We start from the raw sequence: 23659 nt of genomic DNA on the forward strand, positions 1-23659 counted from the left end.
ATTCCTTAGTACATGTTCTTTCCATTATTCCCTAAATAGGACATTTAGATCAAACACACTCTTTGGATCGCTCTTTTAATTGACTCACGCTCTCTTTTAATTGACTTCTCCTAGCAATCCTTTGTCCTGACAACTTTTAGCATGATATCTTTGAATCTAATCCTAGCATGGAATATTTTTCTTTGTTTCAAATGGTTAATAACAAAATCAAGATAGCACCAAAGCACTAAGACATCCCTGTTCCTCCGTTTGTTCATCTGGATATATATGATGCATGTCAAGATTATATGTTTGTATAATCTCCAGGTTAATTATATATTATAATCAGGACTCTCACACCCCATAGCCACTGCTTCATTATGAAAACCCAGTATTCCCCTTTCCCTGTCCACTCCCTCCAGCCCATGCCCTTTTCTAATTATGCCCTGATGCCCTGGGGCTCAGACATGCTGCTAAAACAAATATATCAAAGTGTTTGTATCACAAAGAGTAAAACAGAAAGCAACACTGAGCAGTTTCTACATTATAAATTCTTACTGAAGCTTTCTGAGGTTGACTATAAGTCAATTTTCAAGAGAGGCTTGAAGACAGCAAAAATACACCAGCTAGGTATTTTCTGATTTGCTTACTGTATTTCTAAATACTTAGCTATCATCCAACAATGGTGTCTTTATTCATGGGAGTAGTTGGGAAGTATCCCCATTACTAAATAATATGGATGCTATTTTCACAAGGACATTGGTCAAAGTGGTTCAGGCTTGATCAAGGGACTAAGTGAAGCAGAAAGCCAACAGATGACTAGAGAAATGGTATAAAATATATGTATCGCAAGAATGCATGTATTTCTTTCCCCAGAGAAAAGCAATCCCAACATTCCTTATTCTTTGAATTAGAGAAGTGTTTCTTTATTGGTAGACAAACGTACGACAATTAGACTTTAAATTTCACTTTGAAGACTATAGACTTCTGAGTGATCAGACTAGTAATATACATGGCTTTTTGGCATTACACCCACCCTGAACAGGATGCTGTTTTGTGCTCACCAGAGAATTTACTGAGCACAGGAGGAGGACAAACTAGGAATTTTAGAAGGAAAATGCACATGATGGTTTCTCATGAGCCAGAAAGACTGCACTGATAGAGTAGTAATTCAGCACATTTAACAAGGTCTTGTGCTTGCATGGAAAATCTGCTGTTCTGAAGGGGCAATTCTCCTGCAGGAAGAGTCACATGAGTTAAAAGTTATAACATGCACCCTAAAAAGAATTTCTCTTTGGGATGCCAAATTTTATTTGAAACATGTTTGGACCTTTTCCCCCCTCTCTCTTACAAATACTGCCTATCAGGTAAAGCTGGTTCTTTAGAATTTAGAGACTATGACTCATTCATACGGAAGGCCAATACCTGCTCACAGCTGGAGGCCAGTCAGCTATACATCTGTGTCCACATCTGAAATAATTTCTTGTGTCAGTTTGTAACATAAGACTGAGAATTTAGAAGTCCCCTCTCCAAGCCTGTCTGCTACTAAAATGCTGTATTTAAAGGTCAAACAGTGTGCTCCCTACTACATAGCCTTTTCTCCCTCTCCCCCCTTGGGAAAGAGTTAAAGTGTGCCCAACAGAATGTTATAATGAGTCATAATGTGAGGGGTGGGGGCAGAGGGAGAAAATAGGCAAAATTGGAGTGAAAGAAAAAAATATACATGTGCAAATATTGCTCATTTAATTCTGAGTAGACATACACATAAAAAAATAAAGAAACCATTATATGATATGGGTTGGGAATAAGGGGCCAACACTGGAAGCAAGGACATGGTCAGTGAAACAATTACTATGTTTCTGGGAAGAGAAGCTAAGAGACGTGATCTCTGGTAGTCGCTTTGAAGAGAGGGAGAAATGGATGTACTTGAGAGATACTTAAGGACATTGATGGGATATATTAATTGAATACTTGTGAGTCCTGAGGGCGAGAGATGAGTCTAGGACAGCTCTTGAGGTACAGTCTTGGGCTACTGAGTGAACGGACCCTTTCCTGAACCAGGTGGAATAACAGGAGAAAAGTGAGTTCCCTCTGATTGTTCAGTTACTCCAATCTAACCCACAGGGATCATACGGTCTCTGCACACAGGCAGTGCCTTGGCTCCAAGTACATCTCCCAAAAGAATCCTTGGACACATTTTCGGAGCTTTTTAGGACTCATGCCCTCTTACATCTGCTTGTAGACTCATTAATCTATGCAGCTTACTTTGGATTGGGGCGGTTGGCATTATGGATTTGTTAATTGCTGATACAATGTACTTTCTACACAGGCCATATGTGAAGAGCAGCACTGGCATTCAAGAAATGTTAAATAATAATGTAAATGAGAAAAATTTCCAATCCCAATAATAAAGGGATCCAAGGAACATTGACGCAATTCGTTATCATCGGAGCTGTTTGATTGCCTTGTCACTGTGGGACAGTGACCAAAGTGATGGTAATCTAAATGTCATCTAGAAAGAATACTAAACATATTATGGTGAAAATTAAGTACTGCAACCTTAGGCGCTGATTTAAAAATTAGAAGATATAGCAATTTACATCTGTGGATTTTGTGATCGCCAAGTGCAACCAGCTGAACATACTTACATTTTCTTTTTCTTTCTACTCCACTTGAGAAAATGTGTTCAGTTTTAAAAAGCTGACCCAAACTAGTGTTCCCTCAAGCCGTGGTTCTTAAAACACTACTACATATTAGAATCACTTGTAGAGATTTTTAATACATGAGGCTTCAGCCCTGTCCCACATCAAATAAATCAAAAAGAACCTCTGTTGGTGGAGCCTTTTTTTAGGGTCCCCTAGTGATTTCAACATGCAGCTAAATTTAACAGCCACGGTCATAAATAAGTAGGAGTTGAAGACCAAATGCCTCAGAATTACCTGGGGAGGAAGAGATGCCCAATCTCTTCAGCAAATAATTTGCTAAATCAAATTATTTGAGGACAGATCCCAGCACCCTCCATTTTAACAACTCCCTGTGTGCTTTATATGCATATTAGAGTGTTAGAATCACTGCACAAATTGAAAATCAACAAGTTGAAAACCTGTTAGGTCTTTAGACACAGACTGATGTGTGTACAAGAAACAAACAAAAATAAATCCCAGTAAAAAGGAGAATTGTCAGCCCATCACCGAGGGTTTAGTTTGTGGGCTTTATTTACAGGAGGCTGTCCTGGGCATTGTCGGATATTTAGCCACAACCCTGGCCTCCACCTACTAGATGCCAATAGCACTATCTCTCCCCAGTGTGATGCTCAAAAATGTCTCAAGACACTGCCAAATATTTCTCTTAACTGAGGAAAAGATCACCCTCTGTTAAGAACTACAATTCTAAAAGATGCCAAGCATGTGGATGGTTGCATATTTTCCAGTGCTTAGCAAACATCCTCTTGACGGACCAGATGTGTCCACTTCTTATTAATGTTTGGGTTTCAATTGGCACAGTTTCTCATAGAGAGGTGGCACCGGCTTTCAGAGCAGGAGGGAGACGCTCCCGCTCTGCACCTGAGCCCTCACTAATGATTTCCAGCCTCAGTAGGGCAGGGCTCTGCCTCCACTCTTGGGGTTGTTGAGATAATAATATGTAAAAAGTTAAAAAAAAATAGGTACAAAGTGGCACTGCACCTGCTCTAAAGCTGGTTGTGATATGACAGTAGGGGCTCTGTAGTTCTGTTAAATTGCAATCTCTGCTAAATTGCAAATTGCAATATGAATCTTAAATGCTTCTTAAACCTGGTCAAAGAAGAGATAACACCTTCAGGTATACATAGTGTTCATACTGGTGAATGAGGTTAGAAAAAAAGTTTTCCCAATCCAAAATGGCTGTTAATTAATATTCAAAGAAGAATCTTCCCTAAGGCACCCTAAAACTCCGATACACGCTGGCTTTCTCCATAAAGCCACAATGACCAGGTGGGCCAAACTGATTTTGGACATTTTTCGGGACAAAAATGGATACCTCATTAATTAATTCAAGAGACTGCTGTAGCCTCCTCTGACACTCATATCAAACAGCTGAATTTGGCATCCCACACCTATACAAGTGTGAATACTGGGCAGGCAGTAAGGTAGAGAGGTTATAAATGTAAGCTCCAATGTCAAAATAACCATGTTTCTATAAGGCTCAGAAACTTATTTGTTGAGGAACAAGAGATTGAACCTATATAAGCCTCAAGCATCATAACTGTTAGATGAGGGTAATAATAGCAATACATATCTCAGAGGGATAAAATTAGTATAAAATGAGATAATATATATAAACAGCACTTCATACAGTGCCTGGCACATAGCAAGCACTTATTAAATGGCCACAATTATAGTTATTGTAATTAAACCTTATTCTGAAACCTGACAATGGGTCATTTAATTTGTAACCTAGTGGTTGACAGGATATTATAAATGCTATGAGTCTATCTGTTCACTTTGCCTATAAGACAATAGGAATGAGATATGATTATCCTAGATTTATGCACAACAGGCTCTCACACTCAGATTTTCAGAATATAATTACAGTGCTGTTGTAGTACAAAGAGGAAGAACTTTGGTCTCAGAATATCTGGGCTTGCCACTTAAATTTACAGACATTCAGTATTATCATCAGCAAAATGGATATAAACATAGCTAATCTGAAGTATTACAGCAAATGAGACGGTAAGCATGAAAGCAGGTTGTGAATTGCAGAATGCCACACAACTGATATTTATTATGATTCTTTTTCATTAAAAGAAGTACAATGTAAAAATAGATACTGGGACACAGAGAAAATTCTGAAAGCACCGTTCAATATCCCTTTGAATAGCTTTTCTAGGCACAGGGAATAGGTCAGGCTCCGGTGAGAGCGGCCATTTACTCTGCTCTGCTTCTATGCTGATTTATCAGAAGCAGCACCTTGGACAGCAGTTAGAGAGGCAGCCCGTCTGAAACCTATCATTCTGCCAGAATTTCAGGCACCTACAACATTCTCTGTCACTTGCTTACTTGCTGAAGCTTCTATTGCCTTGCAATGTGTTCTTCATGGGGAAGCACAAACAGAAACCCATTTTGCCTCCCTCCTTACACTCTACAAGTTCAGAAGGGGGCTGTCCACATGGGATCAGGGCTTTCATTGAACTTCACCTGCATACATGGATGGACAACCTAGCACCTTCTCTAAACTTTCATTCAATGTGCCTATAGATCAACTGTATATACTTCAGGACTTAGAAATACTCTGTTGAATAAACGCTTACCAAGCATAAAGCATGCTTACTTGTGAAATGTGTGTAGCTGGCAATACCAAGGTCAGTTTATATAGTTTAGCAACGCCAAGAATGTTGGTTTCAAAAACACAAACAAAATTATAAACTGTTAATGTTAATTTGGGGCAAGAGTAGGGAAGGTGAAGGACACAAGGGTAACTTTGGAGATAATTAGTAAATGTAGTTTAAAAAGAGAAAAAGCCACCAATTCACCAATTTATCAATTTACAAAGAGAATCCCTAAAGGATATAGAAACAGGAGAGGCTAAATATATTTTTAGAACATAAAAGTGCCTTCAAGGTGACCTCATTATTCAAGTGATTCTACTAAGTCACTGATGTAGTGATGGGAATTATGTCCTTATTATAAATAATAATTTGAAGACAGATTTCTTTCGTGAGATAAATGTGGAATTGAGAGGAGTTGGCTGAAAAATGAGGGAGCTGCTATAAATGTATAGACCCATCTCATGCCAACCTATTTTATTTGCTCCTTAAACATAATTTCAAAATCATAAAGTATGGGTTGTTTAATATGAATGACTTGGTAAGGTACCAGTCCCCTAACTAGATACCACTAAAAAAGCAATCTGACTCATGATCCTGTTTACATATTGCTCTTTTTTTAAATTGAGGTAACATTGGTTTATTATACTGTATCTGATCCAGATGTATAGGATTCTACTCCTCCAGACGTATGAGATGCATGTTACCACCCATGTCCACTACCAAGGTGCCCAGCATCCTCCACCAGACTACACTGGGCCCCCTCCACACTTTGCTCTCCATGACCCCAGTCCTACTCCAGTAGCCTCAATTATATAGTCAGACTTTTAGGATTTGTTATTAGATTGGTTTTATCTGACTCTTTGTTTTGTTTCTCTACATTTCACACATAAATGAAACCATCCAGTATTTGTCTATTTCCTTCTGACCTGTTTCGTTTAGTATGATCGCCTCCAGTTCCACCCATGTTGTGGCAAATGACAAGAGTTCATGTTAATATGTTTTAAGAGTCACTAACTATCTGATTCAAATTCAGTTCCAATCCATGGTATTTTTGCCCATTGACAAGAATGTTTTGAAAAGCCTATGTTTAAAAAAAAACCTTAAAGGAACAGAGGTTCCAGGAATATACAAAATTTGCTATTTGCTAAGGTGGAAGTGATGGAGGGACAGGAAAGGATCACAGACATTGCAAAACTGAAGTCAATCCACATGTAACTTCTTACCTTTTGGGCTCTGGATTTGTCTGGGTTTTGGGATCTTTTCTCTTTTTGGATTCCTTTTTGATATTTTTTTTAGCCTCTGATTCAGATGGGGAGGGAGTTTTGCTCCCTTCTGGGTCTGCATGTGGTAGCAGCCCATTACGGTACACATGCATTTGTTGACTTGGAGAGGGGGTGGTCATATGGGGCATGCACAGAGTATGGTCAGCCACAGGAGAATCAAGAGCACACAAAACAAAAGAAAAAAAAGAAGGATGCATCAAACAGCAAGAGCAAATGCATTCAAACTAAAATAATAAGCAAAAAAAAAAAGATGCAAACTTGCATAAGGAAAATCAGAACTGAAAAGAAAATAAGAAATCCAAAACTGTTTCCATGACAAGATGTATAAACCTAACTGTGAATCAAGTGGCAGTCTTACAATATGAAATCCAGACAATGTGTATCATAATTCATGATGATGTTTACCAGGGAGTTTACAAAAACACTTCATTATTTTATAACACTTTCTTATTCAGTAACATATGTAGAATACAGTGTGACAACCCAGAGAATATAATGCAACTTCTCTCTCTCTCTGTAAAGAATTTAGTCCAAGAGGCTGTAACAGATAGTCATCAAAGTGTACATATTTATAAAAAGCAGAATTATGCAGATAGTCTCCAGGTATCAGAGTTTTCAGGAGTATCTTTTATGCAAATAAAAGGTCATGTGCTAGGCTAGCGAACCTGTAACAATGGGAAGTGATGATAACCTTGCTGCCTGTGAAATATTCAAGCCTACAATGCTATTGTTATCTAGCTCTAAGTATTGAAATTTTATTTCATAAAATCCACCAGCACTAGAGAGAGGAAAAGCACAGAACAAATCCCAGAGATATTTCAGAGTTGTATAGCTTGCAAAGATGAGACTGACACAGTTGTGATTTTTTAAAAAAATGCCATCAATTATGGATTCTTCAACATGTGAATTACCCTAGATCAGCAATGTTTTCTTTGGAGGCTGGGTTTCTGAAACCACTTAGTTTGTCCTGGACTGTGCCTTCCCTTGCAATTGGTTGGGCTGTTCTGGAGGTAAAGTAGGCTTGTCTTTATAGTAGTATGAGGCTACATACATTGGGATAGCAAACTGGCTGTGGCAGTGTGGAAATTTATTCCATGTCTTCAGAGCCAAATGGTAATGTTCTTAAATTATTTGCTGTTTTGCATTTTTCAGAACATGTATCTTTTCCTCTACGAGCTGGATAATGTCTAAGGAGAGAGAGAGTACTTAGTATAGAGTCAGAAGAACTGATGTTCTGCTCTTGTCTATAAAATCTGTAAAATGAAGGGGCTGGTTACATGTGATCTCTACAGTTCTTCTCATCTCCATAGTTAAACTCTAGGAGTTATGATTATTTTTGCCTTTTGGTCTAGAATTTTCTCACCATGCACGCTAAATGTTTGACAGTAAGTAACATTAAATATTTATGAAACGACTAATAGTAACAAAGGGAAATATTCATTAAGTCCTTTGCATATTCTAGGCATTATGTTGAGCCCTTTATATCTACTTGCCTCCTCTCAAGAACCCCCTGAGATGAGAAAACTGTGGCTCAGAGGGTTTATAGCCAACCAGGGTCATTGCCAGTAAGTGGAGGAGTCATGATTTGAACCTATATTGTTCTAACTTCAGAGACCTCCCTAAAAATCCTATTTGCCATTTCTCTCGAGTCTTTGAAAGGAGAAGGGAGTAAGACCTTTGGAGTCCTGGTGGTTGCATGTCACTGTGTGTAGAACTGAAATACAGGGACAGTCAGAAAGAGATAATCTTAAAAGTAGGACCAGATATAAAATGTTACCAGCATCTCACAAAAAATGTTTTAGTAGCACCTCCAGACATGCCTACCTGTTGCCATGAACATGGGATGCACAGAAGGCAAAGCTGTAGTGAAGGAGGGTGGGGTCAATCATGGCGCCATTTTCTGCCCGTTCAAGCAAGTCTCTGAGGTAGCAGAGATGTCGGTGACACCCTCGAACTCCATTTCGGGCACAATATTCATCTAGTACAAACACCTGGCCAGGACTGAACCAGCCCTGTTTGAGGAAAAAAAGGAGAGACTTTCTTTTAAATACAGGTGGTTTTCCAGACAGCTGCTAGAGTTGGGGTAATAGGAGAAGGGGATTAAAAAATAGCCAGTACTATAATAACAGATTGCTAAGTGCCAGCCACCTTCATAACTGCTCTAAAAGGTAGGTATTTTTATGCCTATTTGATGGATGGGAAAATTGAGCTCAGGGAAGATATGGAATTTCCCTGGAACCCCGGAGACAGTTAGTGGTGGAGTCTGAATTAACAGATAGCATGAATCCAGAGAGTGTCAGAGTACTGAGGTGGGAGCAGGGCAAATCTAAGTTACTGATAAGAGAAAATACTGACATTAATGCCTGACATTGGTATAGTGCTTTGCACTTGACACAGGACTCAGGTGAATGCAACAAAAACTTGTGAAGTACACAGGGCAGGGGTTTATCTTCATTTCATAGATGAGGAAATAGAAATGAGAACTGCTAAGAGACAAAGATAACAAAAGAGGCAGCACTCAAATTCAGTTCTGTTTTACTCTGTCTTCTTTTTTTTCTCAAATGCATTAAAAAATATCAGGGTTGGTCTACACACATGTTAGCACTTCATAAATCCTTTCAGCTGGGAGGAACAAATTTTATTTTAAAAATGAAGCCGATAACATAACTTTCCAAAGAGAATGAATAGCATGACTAAGTTTTCAAGTTGTGAATGAGGTATTAGTCAATAAATTCACAGGAGTTTCTTCTGCCCTGGTTTAGCATTTTATTTTATTTTTCCCTTGACAATTATTTACTTTCTTATTTATTTACTTGCTTACTGGTGGGCCAGAAAAAATCTTTGCTATCAGAGAGCCTGGATGGGATATCTGATTCAGAGCAGATTTGGGATAGAAATTGTTGCTTCCATTATGCACTTAGAGACTCAGAAAGGGCAAGGGACTTGCCACTCAAGGTCACCTGTGGGTCAAGCCTGGAGTCACATTACTACCTCTGTGATGCAAGAAATAAATCAGAATAGTCGTATTTTGGAAGCTGGGAATTTAGTACTGTTATAAATATAAATTTGATTTTACTTTGAGGGTCTTCTCCAAGCCATCTTTTGAGTATTGCTCTGTCTGGAGAAAAAAGGCAAAAGGAGAAAGGAGCTAGAGGGCAGGCAGAGGCCACAGAAGGGCAGGAGGGAGGTCTTTGCAACATTCCAATCTTGTATTAGTGATCTGGGGAATCTTCGATTGACAACATGCAGCTCAGCGATGCATCCAACGAAAGACGGCATCTTTCCTATTTCAAATGATAAGTTACTGCAGAGGGCGGGAGAGTAGTCGAGGCAGTGGGCTGCCCCTATAGGCAACTTCTTTGCCACTCCATCTGCTACCCCAAATGCTAAATCTTAGAAACAACACTGCTGTGAAAGATTAAAATATATTTTCTACGACTCAGATGACACCAAGTCTTTTGTAGATGCCAAAATAGCTGCTTTGAAAAGAGTTGAAGAAATATCAATTAGGAACTCAGTCGAAGACACAGAAAAATTTATGTATCCCTGCTGGTCGGTCTCCAAAACTAACTGAAAAAAAAAAAAAAAAAGATTGTAATAATAAGAAAATGGAATATATAGAGGCAGGAGATTAGGCACTTTTAATTGGTGATATTTTCTGAAATTTGGGGATGATAATTAGTAGATACAGGTATACAAAAGGGGAAGGAAACTATTTTATGTTATTCATAATTAATTTTGGATTTGGATCATATTTTTAAGTCTATACATGATTAATAGGAAGCAAACTTCAAGTTTTCATTTCTGGTTTACTTTTTTTTGAGAGCATACACTAATCTCTTAATGTAACAGAAAACTGATTTTAAAAAAATGGTGTGAAAATAGTCTTAAAAACAATATAACTCGAAAAGATTCCTAAAGAGATAGGAATTATACATAAAAGGAAATGGCTTAAATTCAGAGGCATATTCTTGCACGCTTCATAAATGTAATTTATAATTACGTGAATTAGTCACATAATTGTAGGAAATATATATGAGAAAATTGCCTTGCAATGCAAGGTAAGCTTTTTTTCCTTTTTTTAAGTCAAAGCGATGTATTCCTTTTCAATTTGGCAAAGTTCAGAGTCTTCTGATGAAGTACTTCTAAACCTGAGATAATCAATGAATCTTTTATGAGATACAGATTAATAAAAAAAAAAAATCCCAGTTCTGTTTTTAAGGCTAGATTATCTGCTCTTTTTTGATATTTTGCCTTTTGGTACAGAAAAAAGGGAATTTAAAATAAAAATCAGAATAGGTTTAGTCATGTCATTTAGGAAAGAAACAGATTTTCATGAGACTTATGTTAATATCAATAATGTTAATCCTAGTTAAAATACATAATGTTATAATGCACAAACACATTACATTTGGTGCTTAGAGTCAGGGATGAAGATTTTCCTCTGTGTAAAGTCATTTCATCATCTCCCCTCATCTTTCCCATCCATAAAGTGGGATTAATAACATTTATCTTTAACAAAGTACCAGTTTATGATTTGCAGAAGGGGCTAAATAGGTTCCGAAATTTGATAATATAAAACACAAAACGTATCTTCAGAAATCCAATAAAGACATAATCCAATCCATTGAATTTAAACGATTTAAATCGATGCTTAGACAGGATTTCCAGAAATGCTGCTGCTCTTTCTGGGGAGCTGAATTCCAACCGTCTAAACCACCACAAACAATTTCCCCAAAGGGTGAAAAACACTTTAAATAATATTAAGGAAAAGGAAAGTACCCCAATAAATAAACCCAAACCAGTTAAGCTTATGAAAAATGAAGTGGAGTTTATTTACAAATCATTTTGGTCTTCAAAATATATACAAAAAGAAGACATTCATTTCTGAGACAAGAGCACAAGCTCTTATCATCTGGGGTGGAAAGGGAAAGGGATCTTTAACTCTAAGAAACTGAGGCGATTTTACAACTTCTCCACAAGCAGGTGCCAAACTCGATTACCCTCTTGGGAATATTTCTCATGTAGCAGCTGAAAAGGGGGAAGCTAAGATAGGGAGGCTGGGGAATTGGATTCATCTCTACTGATAACTTCCTCCCGCTCTGTCTTCTTTCTTTGGTAAGTAAAACCATCTCAACCCAGGATATCAAGAACACATTTATAATTGTTAAAGGGGCTCTGTAATGTAGAAAAGAGCTTCTGAAATAAAGGTAGATCTTATTTTTTAAAAAATGCCATCATGTTTAAATTGCTGTAGACCAAAGAATATACTTGCCAGGCAAGAATAGGAATCATTAAGTCTGTGATCCAAAGTAAGGCGTTGCACCATCTCAAAGAGGGAAGCGTGGTCAAAGTTACAGGGGTTGGAAGAGATAAATTCATCCATGCCATGTTTTTGAGCTCTATCTGCGTCTGTTCATTTATACATGTAGAGAGAGACACAATTTAGAAAAATACATCACATTTTCTTTGACATTTCAAATACACAGGAATTCACTAGGCATTACGAATGCTAGCTGTTTCCCGCTGCCTCCCACCACATCCCCAAGATATTCTTTTACCTCCCATTGTCAACTTGCATCACTTACTGGTGAGTTTATTGCATTTAGGCAAAAATATATTGGCATCAACATGTTTATCAAATGATCACAACTCCAGTGCATTTATGTTGTTCTTTAAAAACTAAGCACACGACCGTAACTTCGCCTGCATTTCACCAAACACTGAAAGCAGATCGGGTCTTTGCTTATAAAAGCCTATTTAGATTTTTAGGTTTTTAATAGATTCTGCCATTCCAGTGATTATGTCTAGAGCAATTTCTCTACAATTGTTGGGATTATCTGGAAAAAGGGTTATGCTGATTTTCAGCAAAGTGACAATATTTGTATCCTCCCCTTCCAAATCCCCATTGCCAATTTGGTTTCACAGAAGTTTTGGGTCCCCACCCTCCAAAATTAAAAAAAAATAATAATAACAAAAGATTTTCATTGAACCCTAGAGAATAAGTTGTATGGGAATTTAGCTTGTGATAGCCAAGGACATTGCCTTACAGTGCGCTTACTCAGTGAGCAGAGCTTATAAAAGAGACAAACAAATTTACTCAGCAAGAGCTATGATCTGCCATTTATTATGAATTAATAGTCTCAATGTATTCACACTTTTCCTTCCAGGGTGAAGGCTGTAGGCAAAACCTCCTAAGGGCTAACTAATTAATCTCAATATGTGTAACTAAAATACTCTATACTCAATTGGCAAAATAACTCAGAATTCAATTCAATCGAAACCAAGAAAATCCCGAAGAGGTAGGAATGAAGGTCCTATACATTAAAGAAATCGGCTCACTCCACCTCATAGTTACTTTCCTGATATACAGACTGTGAAGAAAAAGACTTTTGTATCAAATCAAGCAGGGGTTTATTCGTCCTCTTGTGTGCAATATTCTACTGGAATCTGGGGACCTGCCAGGGACCAGAGATGCTGTGAGGACACGGAAAATGGATTTCTGACTTGAGAGGGTGTTTAGATAATATTTTCATAGATGGCCTTCATCCCAGGCATTTTTTCCCCCTCCTGTGCTTGGGGTATGACGGAAAGCTTGAGTTATGATAGCAGTGTGACTTTAAGATGATGATCTCTCTTCACATTATTACTGATTTTGTGTATTGCTTAAATTTAAATGCACGGTATGTCAGATTTATACCCTTGTATTGTCAGATTTTTTTTTTTTAACATCTTCAGTTATTTTTCCTACAAGCAGCAAGTGGTCAGTGTTTGAACAAGATGTGTTGTTTATGCCCAAGATACACAGACGCAACGGTTTCCAGAAGGCAAGTAGAAGAATGTGTATTTAATAGCCAAATCACTGCGTTAGATGATATGACATAAGCTTTTGGAAGCGGTATCACATGCGCAGGAATTATATTAGAGAATCTGAAAGAAATCTCTTTGCTGTGTTAATTGCCTCTGAACTGTCTTTACGAGAGTGCTTTCGGTTTGAAGTTAGGTGTTTTATCGAAGAGGATTCTTTTGTTTGGTTGTTATGTTTCCAAGCTGTATTTCTCCTTTTACTTTGGATGGAGAGTAAGAAAAGTTGGTGCCTGGGTAAGAGCCAGCTGCTCCGAGGGGTGCGTATCTCCCCTGACCCAGGGCAAGTGTTTTAACCTGCTCCAACCTTAGGTCTGCAATTCTTGGGGCCACTCTCCGTCCCTTAAGACAGATTCTGTTCACTCACCTATAGCCTGTGAAAGCCAGGTCACTTGAATTCAGGAAAAACTAGCAGTGAGGTGCATGAATTGCTCATCCGGTTTCATTCTCACAAAAAGCCTCACTCACCCTGTGCTTCCCAATGTTAACAGAAAGCTGAGGCATTTTGACTAGCACCAGCCTCTTGCTCACGGATTTCTCAGAAGAGGCTGAATGCTGACAAATTGGCCAGGGTCTTACTTTGCCAGTTTGGCTCTGCTATTATATTGCTCTTCAATGGTGCAACTGGTCATTAAGCTCAGAGACAAGGGGTTCCTTTTGTACCTGTTAAAAAATATGGCATGTTTCAAGTCTCTTACTCTTTGTCGAACCTCTCGAAAACTTTGCAGTGAACTGTTTTTCCTTGTTGCCCTCTCAGGAAATGGATCTGAGATGGTGACTTGGCTCCTTTACTGAGACCTGGATACAGACCCACTAGCTGCCTCCCCAATCCATCACCAAGGAGCTTTGCTGTGCTAATTCTTGCCTCAGAGTAAGTCGAAAGAACAATTTCAGTTTTACTTAGGTTTACGAGTAGGTTTACAGAAAAATGCTTAAAAACAGCCTGTTTTCCTTTTTTGAAACTGTCAACATAAAAATTCCCTTTCCCTTCTTTCTTTCCGAGTTCACATGTAGAATGAGCGCAGGACTGATTTCAGAGGTCTGGATTCTAGTTGGACCTCTGTTTTTAAATAGCTGGGGGATACTGCTGAGTTGTGGATCTCACTGAATCTCCACTTCCTAGTGTGTAAATTGAGTCAATCTCTGAATTCCTTTTCTGGGCCACTGTCATTTAATGATACTAAGGTCCCCTATACACCTTCTACATACGTGAGGTGGTACTTAGTGCATTGGGAATTTCCAGCAGGTAGGAGCAGGATTTTGCTTACATGAAATGATTATTTACTTAGAACTAGCTCATTATCTTAATGATTCCAGCAACTCAAAAATGCTTAAAATGGATGAAATCTTTAGTGTTTCAATGACCTTATTATATTCAGAAATGATCAGGAATGTGATATTAAGGGTCTAATTTTTTAAGCTCCATCTGAGCAGGGATTTTAGTATTTTTGCTGTCTGCTATATTACTTGCATCTAGGAATAATACCTGGCATATAGTAGACACACAATACATATATGTCAAAATAAAAAAAATCAAACTAAATGAATTCACTCTTTTAACAAATATTTTCTACATTTTGAATGGACTATCAATATACTAAATTCAATGGAAACAATTTATTTAATGGTTAGCAGGTGGTTAAAGGGGTGAGCTTAGCAGGTCATAAAGACTAAATTTGAGGCTCTCTCTGCCATTATAAGCTATGAGACATTATGCAAGTTGATTGTTTCTCAGTCTTGTTTTCCTCATTTGTAAAATGAGAAGAGTATTTGAGTCAGAGGGCTGTTGAGTAGATCTTACGAAAAGTACCTGTAAAGCACCTGGGCACCTGGCACATAGTAAGCGCTCATTAAACTTAGCTATTCATTCCCTATCCCTTGCACATCTTCTATGTGTGTGGGATGGAGGTTAATGCAGTGGAAAACTCCAGCAAGTAAAACTAGAAGCCCCTGAATTTTGCTTACACAAAATTATCTTTTTTTTCTTAGAATTAGTGGAGGTATGCAAGAGTGAGCTTGATGACCAGGCAAAGCTTCTTAGGACTCCCAAAGCCAGTTTGTTCAATGCTCTCAGCAAGTCAAGCTAGTCTCTGAATGTATAGCTAATGTCAGTTATAGGTTTCTTCTTAAGCCATATTATTTCTAGGAACTTGGGAGTCCTACCCAATGGCTCTGCTTTATGCTTCTCTTCTTCTGGATAACCCATTACCACATCCTGTCTCTGTGTTTGTGCTGGGTTATCTTCCAATTTCTTTGTGGTCAGGACACACACACACACACACACACACACACACACACCCCTGAATCCGTTGGTAGATAATATGTTCCTGGAGGGCAAGTATCTGATCTGTTATTTCCCCTACCAGCTCCCAGAGGGCCAGGTCCTTAGGAGGTGTTTATTAACTGACTTACTCTGACACTTCCATCTCAGGAAACTTCCCATTGACTTTATTAAGGAGTCACACACATGGGGATTCAGATGGCATCTTGCAAATCCGAAAGTGGGAACATGTGCTCTTAGGGGAAAAAATCTTATAGAAGGAAACAGAATTCTAGGTGCAGGTGTCTTTGGATACCATTCAGATTGTCTGCTTGTGTCTCCATACATGTCTAGGACCATATGCATTACATATGCTGTCTATTTTAAAATAAAACAGTGCAGTGGTCCAGCTGTTCCAAATTCTGTTTCAAAGAACTTGTGGGTGCTTCCCAAGCAACACCATATAGTCATTCTTGCACTGTCCCAGTCTGTTCTTCTACAGTGCTGAGCACTGAAAAATAAATGTTCCTTGCAACTCAGTTTCCCCTGTATAAACAATTGGAATTGGTTTATTAAGGAAAAAGAAAACCCCAGTGTTGACTTTAGCAGGGGGAAAAAAGCCCAGAGCAAAATTATGAGAAAGTCAAATTCTGAATTCAGGACACCTTGGGATCATTTCTTTTGCCAACATTTGGCATGTGTCAAGAGAATGAAAACGAATTTGAACACTAGGTTGAGCAAAATAGAATTAGGATGGCAAAGTGGCTGCTTAAAAAGCTGATGATGTTTGGATTATCTTTTTCTTTGAGAGATGCTCTTTTCAATTAATAAGTGTTTTTTTGTTTTTGTTTCTTGGGTTTTTTTTTTTTTTTTTTTGCAAACATGGATTGACTGCATTTTAGGAACTGACTTCAACATTTCCCTTTTCCAGACCTGGCTATAGAGTTTCTAAATCCTGCTGGGCCTGCAAAGGCACCAAATGAATTGAAAATGGGTATGTGATTTTTTTTTTTTTACAGGTTCTGCAGTTAGGGCATAAATCAACACATCTTCCAAACAATGCTCCTTGTAATACTTCTGGAGTTCATTGCCTAAAGATTTTGAAGTCCTTTACAGCATGAGCACAGGAAACTTTCTTTGGATTAAAGCTAGATTAGTAACGCTGATATTGGTACCTAAACTACATGAAGAAGCTTAAGACATTAACAATGGTACCCACTGCACAGAAGCAGGCTGGTGGACACACAGACTTATGGAAGGCAGGTACACTTGCAACTGGAAATGAATTAAGCCTTTACCCTAATTTTACTTGGAAATAATTTTGACTGGGCATTTAAGGAATGTTGGGAAAATAATGCTTCCTAAAGTGATGCTGTTGTGTGGGTTTATATTCTCATTTCATCTACCTCATTAAAATTCAAGTGATGTTCTTAATTGATCATTCTCTAACATTTATGTTGTTTTTCACTGATATATGGGTTTATTTGATGTTCTTTTCCTTTTTTTCTCTTTCACAATGGGCAAGATGTATATTTTTCATGATCTCTTGTCTTAATAGCAAGTATATTTATATGATCTTGTTTCCTGTATATACACACATATATATACATATATACATATATATGTATATATGAGGCACATTTAGATAAGTTGGCAATACCAGCACATCATTGTAATTTTCTTGGAATGACTGATACAGCCTTTAATTTTATTTTATTGAAAAATTTTCCCATTGTTATAACAGATGAGAGAATGAAAACAAAGAGAAAATCTCTTTTTTATAATATTACATTTTGGAACTTAGTATAGCTAGGGAAAAAGAAATTGTTGAAAATAATTATGACTGTATTCTTAATAAATTGTCTGAAAGAGGCTTCTTTCTATAATGAATCCCTTTTATAACAAGCTAGAGGTTGCGTTATATCACTGAAATTTAGAGCACAGTTACAGCTGTTGTTACTCCTGATGGGTGCTGGAGGCAAGAGAATAGCTAATGTAACTCTAAAGCCATTGTAAACCCAAACTGCAAATTAAAAGGTGACTTTGTATCTTATATGGAAAATGTGTGCTTGTCATATCTGCTTGACAGTACAAGAGTGAATGTATGGTTTGGACAATAACGAACAATGACAGTAGTCAACCTCATCAGAAGACATGAAATAAAGGAATGACAATGATTGATGGCAGCTGGCTGTTTACGGATTTCTCTAGAAGAGTTTTTCTCAGTGTGGTCAAGTTAACTAGGGGATGTTGTATCCTGCCTGAGCTCTACACAGAAAGCAAAAGACGGCTCCTCCCATGCCTGCTGTCCTTGAGAAACAATTTCTTCACGGTCCCTTTGAAGCTAACATTCATGGCCAGGAGAGGGTGTCTTCTATTGCATTTTGCAGAAATCTTGAATTTAAAACTACTGTAGCAACACACCCAACGGGATAAACATATGATGTTTATTTCAATGTTAATTTTTTTAAACTGAGGTAACTGGTTTACAACATTGTGTATGATTTAGTGGTATAGGATCACCCCCGCAAGAGTATATTACCACACCAAACCCATCACCAAAACAATGGTAATTTTATAACTCTTCATAAGACAGTTGCTTTGAGTAAAAATCACATTTTGCCAATGATTTCAAAACAAATGATTTATAATTTTCCCTGCTTTGGTTATCACATTTTCAATTAATTTAGAGTACTTGATGTTTTTATATTTCCTACAACATAAGCAAAAATACATTATCCATAGTTGACTAATAATGTATCTTACTGTAAATCACTATATGACATGAAAATACGCAGCCAATCAATGAATAATAAGTTAAAGGTGCCTATAGTAAATAACAAAGAAATGAACCTTCATTTTATATGGTCTATGTCTGAAACAGTTTGGACCTGATTGTGGGAGTCTGTTCTTTTAAAAGCCATTTATACTTTTAAAATGAGAAGGAAAGTGATTTACAGTGTGGTTTTGGGTCATGCAAATTAAGTTAATATGAATTAATTCTTTGATATTGCATTTCTGCAATTTAGCAACTGCAAGTTGACAATACAAGAAGATACTGCAAAAATCTCAAGATTAAAAACTATAGAAAGGAATTAAGGCAACCGACTATTTGGAAATCTACCAGGATGGCAATGCGTTGTTGTGCAAATACATGTAAATTCTCTCAGAACAAAATTCATTCAGTCATCTATTCATCCATTCCTTCATTCTTTAACAAAAATATAGCAAAATCCTAAATTCCCACTAAGTTCACATTATCTGGTAAGCTTTTGAAAATGCCTCATCAGACATTCAAAGGAAAGTAAAGTTAAATTAAGTATCTGCTTGGAGTGGTGAAAAAAAATCTGTCTGCTAGCCAGGGGTACATTTATGGAAAATAAAAGAAAAAAAGAAAGGGGAAATAAAGCAAATTAAAGAAAGAAAAAGAATTAGAAGAAAGGACTATTATAAATGGTCAGAAGAAATGATATGACCTACAACTTTTAAATTAGCATTCAGAATATTCAAGTACATATTTGCCTGCTCTCTTGACCAATTTTTCTTGCTCCCTCTAATATCAACACATTTTTTGCTGGACAGCTTTTTCCTAAGTATGAACAAAGGAATTATAAACTCTCTATTATGGATATCTCAAATAGTAAAGAGAACATTTTTCTAAGTTTTAAAGTTTCTTTTTTGCTCTTACAGGTGTATTTTAAGAAATTAATATAAATATGAATGGTGTTGGAAAGATTATTATTGTCACTGTTCTAGGGGAGTAGCAGAGAGACAATAGAGGTCTGAGGTCAACAACCTCCAAGTTGTAGTGAGATTATGACTTGGAAGGTTTTCTGAATAAGCTACATGAACTAAATCATGCCCCAAAGCCCCTGGTTTTGCATGTGGTAGTCCCATGTATGATGGCTCTCCTTTCAAAATTAATAATCTATTGGATCTTACTTTGGCGCTTACCCTCAAGGCAGGTAGAATGAATTCTTTTATGTTCAAGTTATGCACTTACATTATTAATTAGATTCTGTAGTTTCTTGAAGTCTTGCTCAAAATTAACTTTGTTGGGTTTCCTACCCCACCTTTTTATCTGCTAAGGTCTCCATGGTTCCCACACCATGGGTGTGCTGACCATTCTAGTCTTTGGAATGGGAAAGGAAAAACAACAACACATTTATCAGAGAGCAAAATGATCTGTTTTCAGGCATTAAGCAGTCAGGTAGCTGTGAATTCCACAAAACAAAGGCATTATTTGCCATTTCGTTGTGATGTTAATTAATATTCTTGGAATGAAAAAAAAAATTAGATGTTAATGGTTGGCTTTACTCAGAGGATCATTTGATGCCAATATGAAAGCCAAGGAGAGGAGGCAATTATGCACACATCACATGCATCCTAGTTTCAGTATGGAAGCTTACATTTCAAACCTAAATTCAGGAAAATAACATGAAAAGTTTTACTACAAAGTCTAGACATGAGGAAGATTTAAGAGGAGAGGGAGGAAGCACATTGCAGGTGTCAGATAATCTAGTCTGATTATCTGAGCTGTGCTAGCTATAGGGGAACACTTACCCTTCAGTCCAGCTAGAAGTTAGCAGGGTAAGAAGGAACAAACCAGAATAACATAAAGACTAGCAACAAGGCTCAGGAAAGCAGACAGGAGTTCTAACCTAGCAGCTAAAGTTCTTGGGTTCGAGCAAAGATTGAACAAGAAAACTTAAAGAAAACAAAACAAAACAAAAATCAAAATCAACCCCCCCAAAACCAACAGTAACCAAGACCCCCCCCCAAAGCTGAAGACTGTTCAAGTGGTAGCAAAAATAGAACAATTCTCAAAACACCCAACTTTAGGAATCAATGATGTGATTAACAGTTATTAGTTGAAAAACAGACATTAAAGTAAGACTCATTGCAAGTAATATATCAAATAATCATTGACCAAATAATAAAGCTTACAATACCCCCTCCCCATATTCCAACTGAGATGGAGATACCAATTTTAACTGTTTCTCTAATTATAGACTGGACAGGGATCAGGTTTCTTAATGAGAGGCCACTTGACACAGTAAGTTGTGGCAACACTCAACTACAAATTTGGACATCATTTCCAAGGTAAGCAACATAGGTCTTAAAAATTAAAAAAAAAAAATGCAAGTATTTGTTTAAAAAATTGTAGCTAAGCACAGACTTGATCTTTTCAAGTTTTAATAAAAAAGGGAAATAATCAAATCAACAATAACAACACCACCAAAATAACCACAAAAGAACAAAAAAGTTTTAAAGGTTGGTGGAACCCTCCCAAAATCTTTGTAGAGTCACATACAAACTAATGAATAGCAGGATCTATTTTTTTCTGGTTTTTACAATTCTGTATAAATACTCCACTCCATTCTTTCTTAGACGTGTCTTTTCATTTTGAATTTGAGCTTTTGAAATTGCAAAAAATAAAAACTGCACCCAGAAATCTGTTAAACTAAATTTAGAAAGACCCAAATAAACTCGTAATTACTCCCAAGTTTCCCAAACTGTAAAATGTTCCATTCTCAAGTTTCCCTTGAGCAGACAGCGACATGACAAGACTGGAGTGTTTATTTTTCTCTACCCAAAAAAATCTTTCCCATTTCTCTGTAGTTTCCCTTTGCCATGTAAATACTAATAAAGTGATCGCAAAGTTAACTCATTGAAAAGTTGTTGCTTTTAAAAACTATCCACTTACAAGAATGGCAAATACTTTGAGAACATTGAAAAACAGAATTTAAGAAGATGTGTATGCAATTAAGTATTTACAATAACCCTTACCTTTTGGAAGTCAAGAAAACCTTTTTAAAATGCAATACTTGATTTGTTTTTACTCTTTTTGTTACCCAGAGACTGTGATGAACTTAATGTTTGTAATGTGACTTAATTAAAATAAATCAGTGTAAGGATGGCCATCTGTAAGCCAATGATTAACGTTTCTTATTTATGACTATGTGATTGTTTCTCATGTCTCTATACCTTTGCTTGGGAATAGCACATTTCCCCAGGACTTGGGGAGTGGGAGGGCTTTCTGAAGACACAGAAATTTCATGCTAAAACCAGAGAAGTTGTAGGCAAACCTGGTTCAGGTACTCATCATAAGTACGAATCAGTGTTGTGAGTTTGACGGAGTTACCTGTATAGAAGGCCTGGTCTGTTTAATAGTGATGGTTTGAAATTAATCTAGTCTGCATGAAGCTGTGAAGCAATTGTGACATAACCCCCATTCTGTGACAGACTCCACTAAAACTTAATACAGTCACTTCCCCCAGTCTTTTTTGGTTGTTATGCGTAATTATTCAGTGATACCACAGAATGTAAAATTTCTGATTCTGTTTTTGATCTTTCTCATTGTGTTGTATAGTAGCAAGTGAAAACACTACCAGGTGCAGACAGCTGGATTGGTTAAATCCTGACTGATTTCCTCTACTAGTTTCCACATTATGAGTATCCTGGTTCTCTGATTGCATTTTCTACTTAGTGCCTAACCTAGCAATAGAGAGAATCTGAAGTGGTGTTGAGGCTCTGTTTCAGGGGTAGTAAAATAACTCTGGGAATACTGAGTTCAACACTATTGGACTGACACTCTGGGTAAGGACTGTCATTTATTACAGGGTTATGGTGTACGGTTGTATAGACTGGGCACTGTACAACTCAAAAGGTACCATTCACATTTTTATGTGAAAAACAGTGATTTCTTCAGTATACAATCTGCATTGTTGAAAGTGGTGGCCTTATTTTTATAAGACCTGGTAGGTGTGGTAGAGCCTCACCTATTGGGGTGCTTAGACAGTGACTTAGGAGGAAATAGAGAAGATGGTTCATCACCAGGCATTGATAAATCCCAGAGACATGAATTAACTATCTGACCTATTCACTCATTTCTCAGCCTAATTCACATATCCTTTAAGGGCGCTATTATTGAGTGTTAGCTCTTAGAATTTTGCTTTGGTTTTCCCATTTAATAAAAGTTCTTTATGTCAGCTAGAATAGAGACACACATCAAGTCTGTGTGAGTAACAACTGAATTTTCCTGCTAATGTCTAACTAAATGAATCCTATCCACACAGAGAAATCTAAATTAAAAGCCCCTGTGTATTTCTACAAAGAGACACCCAGCCCCCTTTACAGCAGCCTCCATCATTACTCTTATTTTTTAAATCAGTATCTGATTTCCATTCAATTTTGCACCTGAGTGTTCTTCTTCTTTCCTAGATGGACAAAGAAAAGTAGGACTATTCAAAAATCAAGTAGTAATTTCTTAATCTGGGCTGATGGTAGAACAGAGACACTGAATGTAAGGTGAAATGATGTCAGGAGAAATGGAGATTATTTGGAAATAAGAGCAGTATTTTCCAAATATCATCTGAGATAACATGCTTTATGATGCTGATTTGGATGGTGATTGTAACCGGAATTTATTCCCTTGATACAAGGCTAATTCCATTGTAAGGGGATATGATAGGATGTATTGTTTCCATATTTATTAAAAAGAAGCTGGCTGGACAAAGTGGAAGTTGGAATTTCATTGCACAGTTTTTTTTAATTAAATAAACATTGGTTATACTTTATCTCAATGGAAGACTAAAATGTTAGATAAAGATGTTGCCTCCTCTTTTTATTGCTCTCAAATAAACCTAAGTGGTACAGGTGTTAGAGACAAGAAGAGTGTGGAGACCTTGGAGTGAGTTATGGGCAGGAACTGTTGCCTCTTCAACAACTGTTTCCTATCAACAACTTGTTTATTTTTCAGCACTTTTTGTTTGGAATTCCATAATGATTGTGTAGTTATTTTATATTGTTTAACAAGGGAATGCAGGTACCTTTAAGAAATCATTAGTACTAAACAGGAATTCCTGGGAGTAACTAACTGATGGGTAGTATTTGTGATCCAAAGAGTTTTTCCCCATCAGCAAAGTTGTTACAAGGTTTAAAACTAGAGTAAAGTCTTATTAGTCA

At 37.2% G+C, this 23659-nt stretch overlaps 1 protein-coding gene across 1 annotated transcript in view; it reads right to left on the reverse strand.

The window, feature by feature from the left end:
* CADPS (calcium dependent secretion activator) overlaps positions 1-23659 on the reverse strand; it is a 445600-nt gene that overhangs the window by 124209 nt on the left and 297732 nt on the right. Inside the window, 2 exon segments of the mRNA XM_054695215.1 lie at positions 8392-8579; positions 11843-11979. Coding sequence (XP_054551190.1) covers positions 8392-8579; positions 11843-11979 — 325 coding nt within the window.

This window comes from Talpa occidentalis, unplaced genomic scaffold, assembly GCF_014898055.3.
Source record: "Talpa occidentalis isolate TD23 unplaced genomic scaffold, MPIMG_talOcc4v2.1 talOcc4.10, whole genome shotgun sequence".
Lineage (NCBI taxonomy): Eukaryota > Metazoa > Chordata > Mammalia > Eulipotyphla > Talpidae > Talpa > Talpa occidentalis.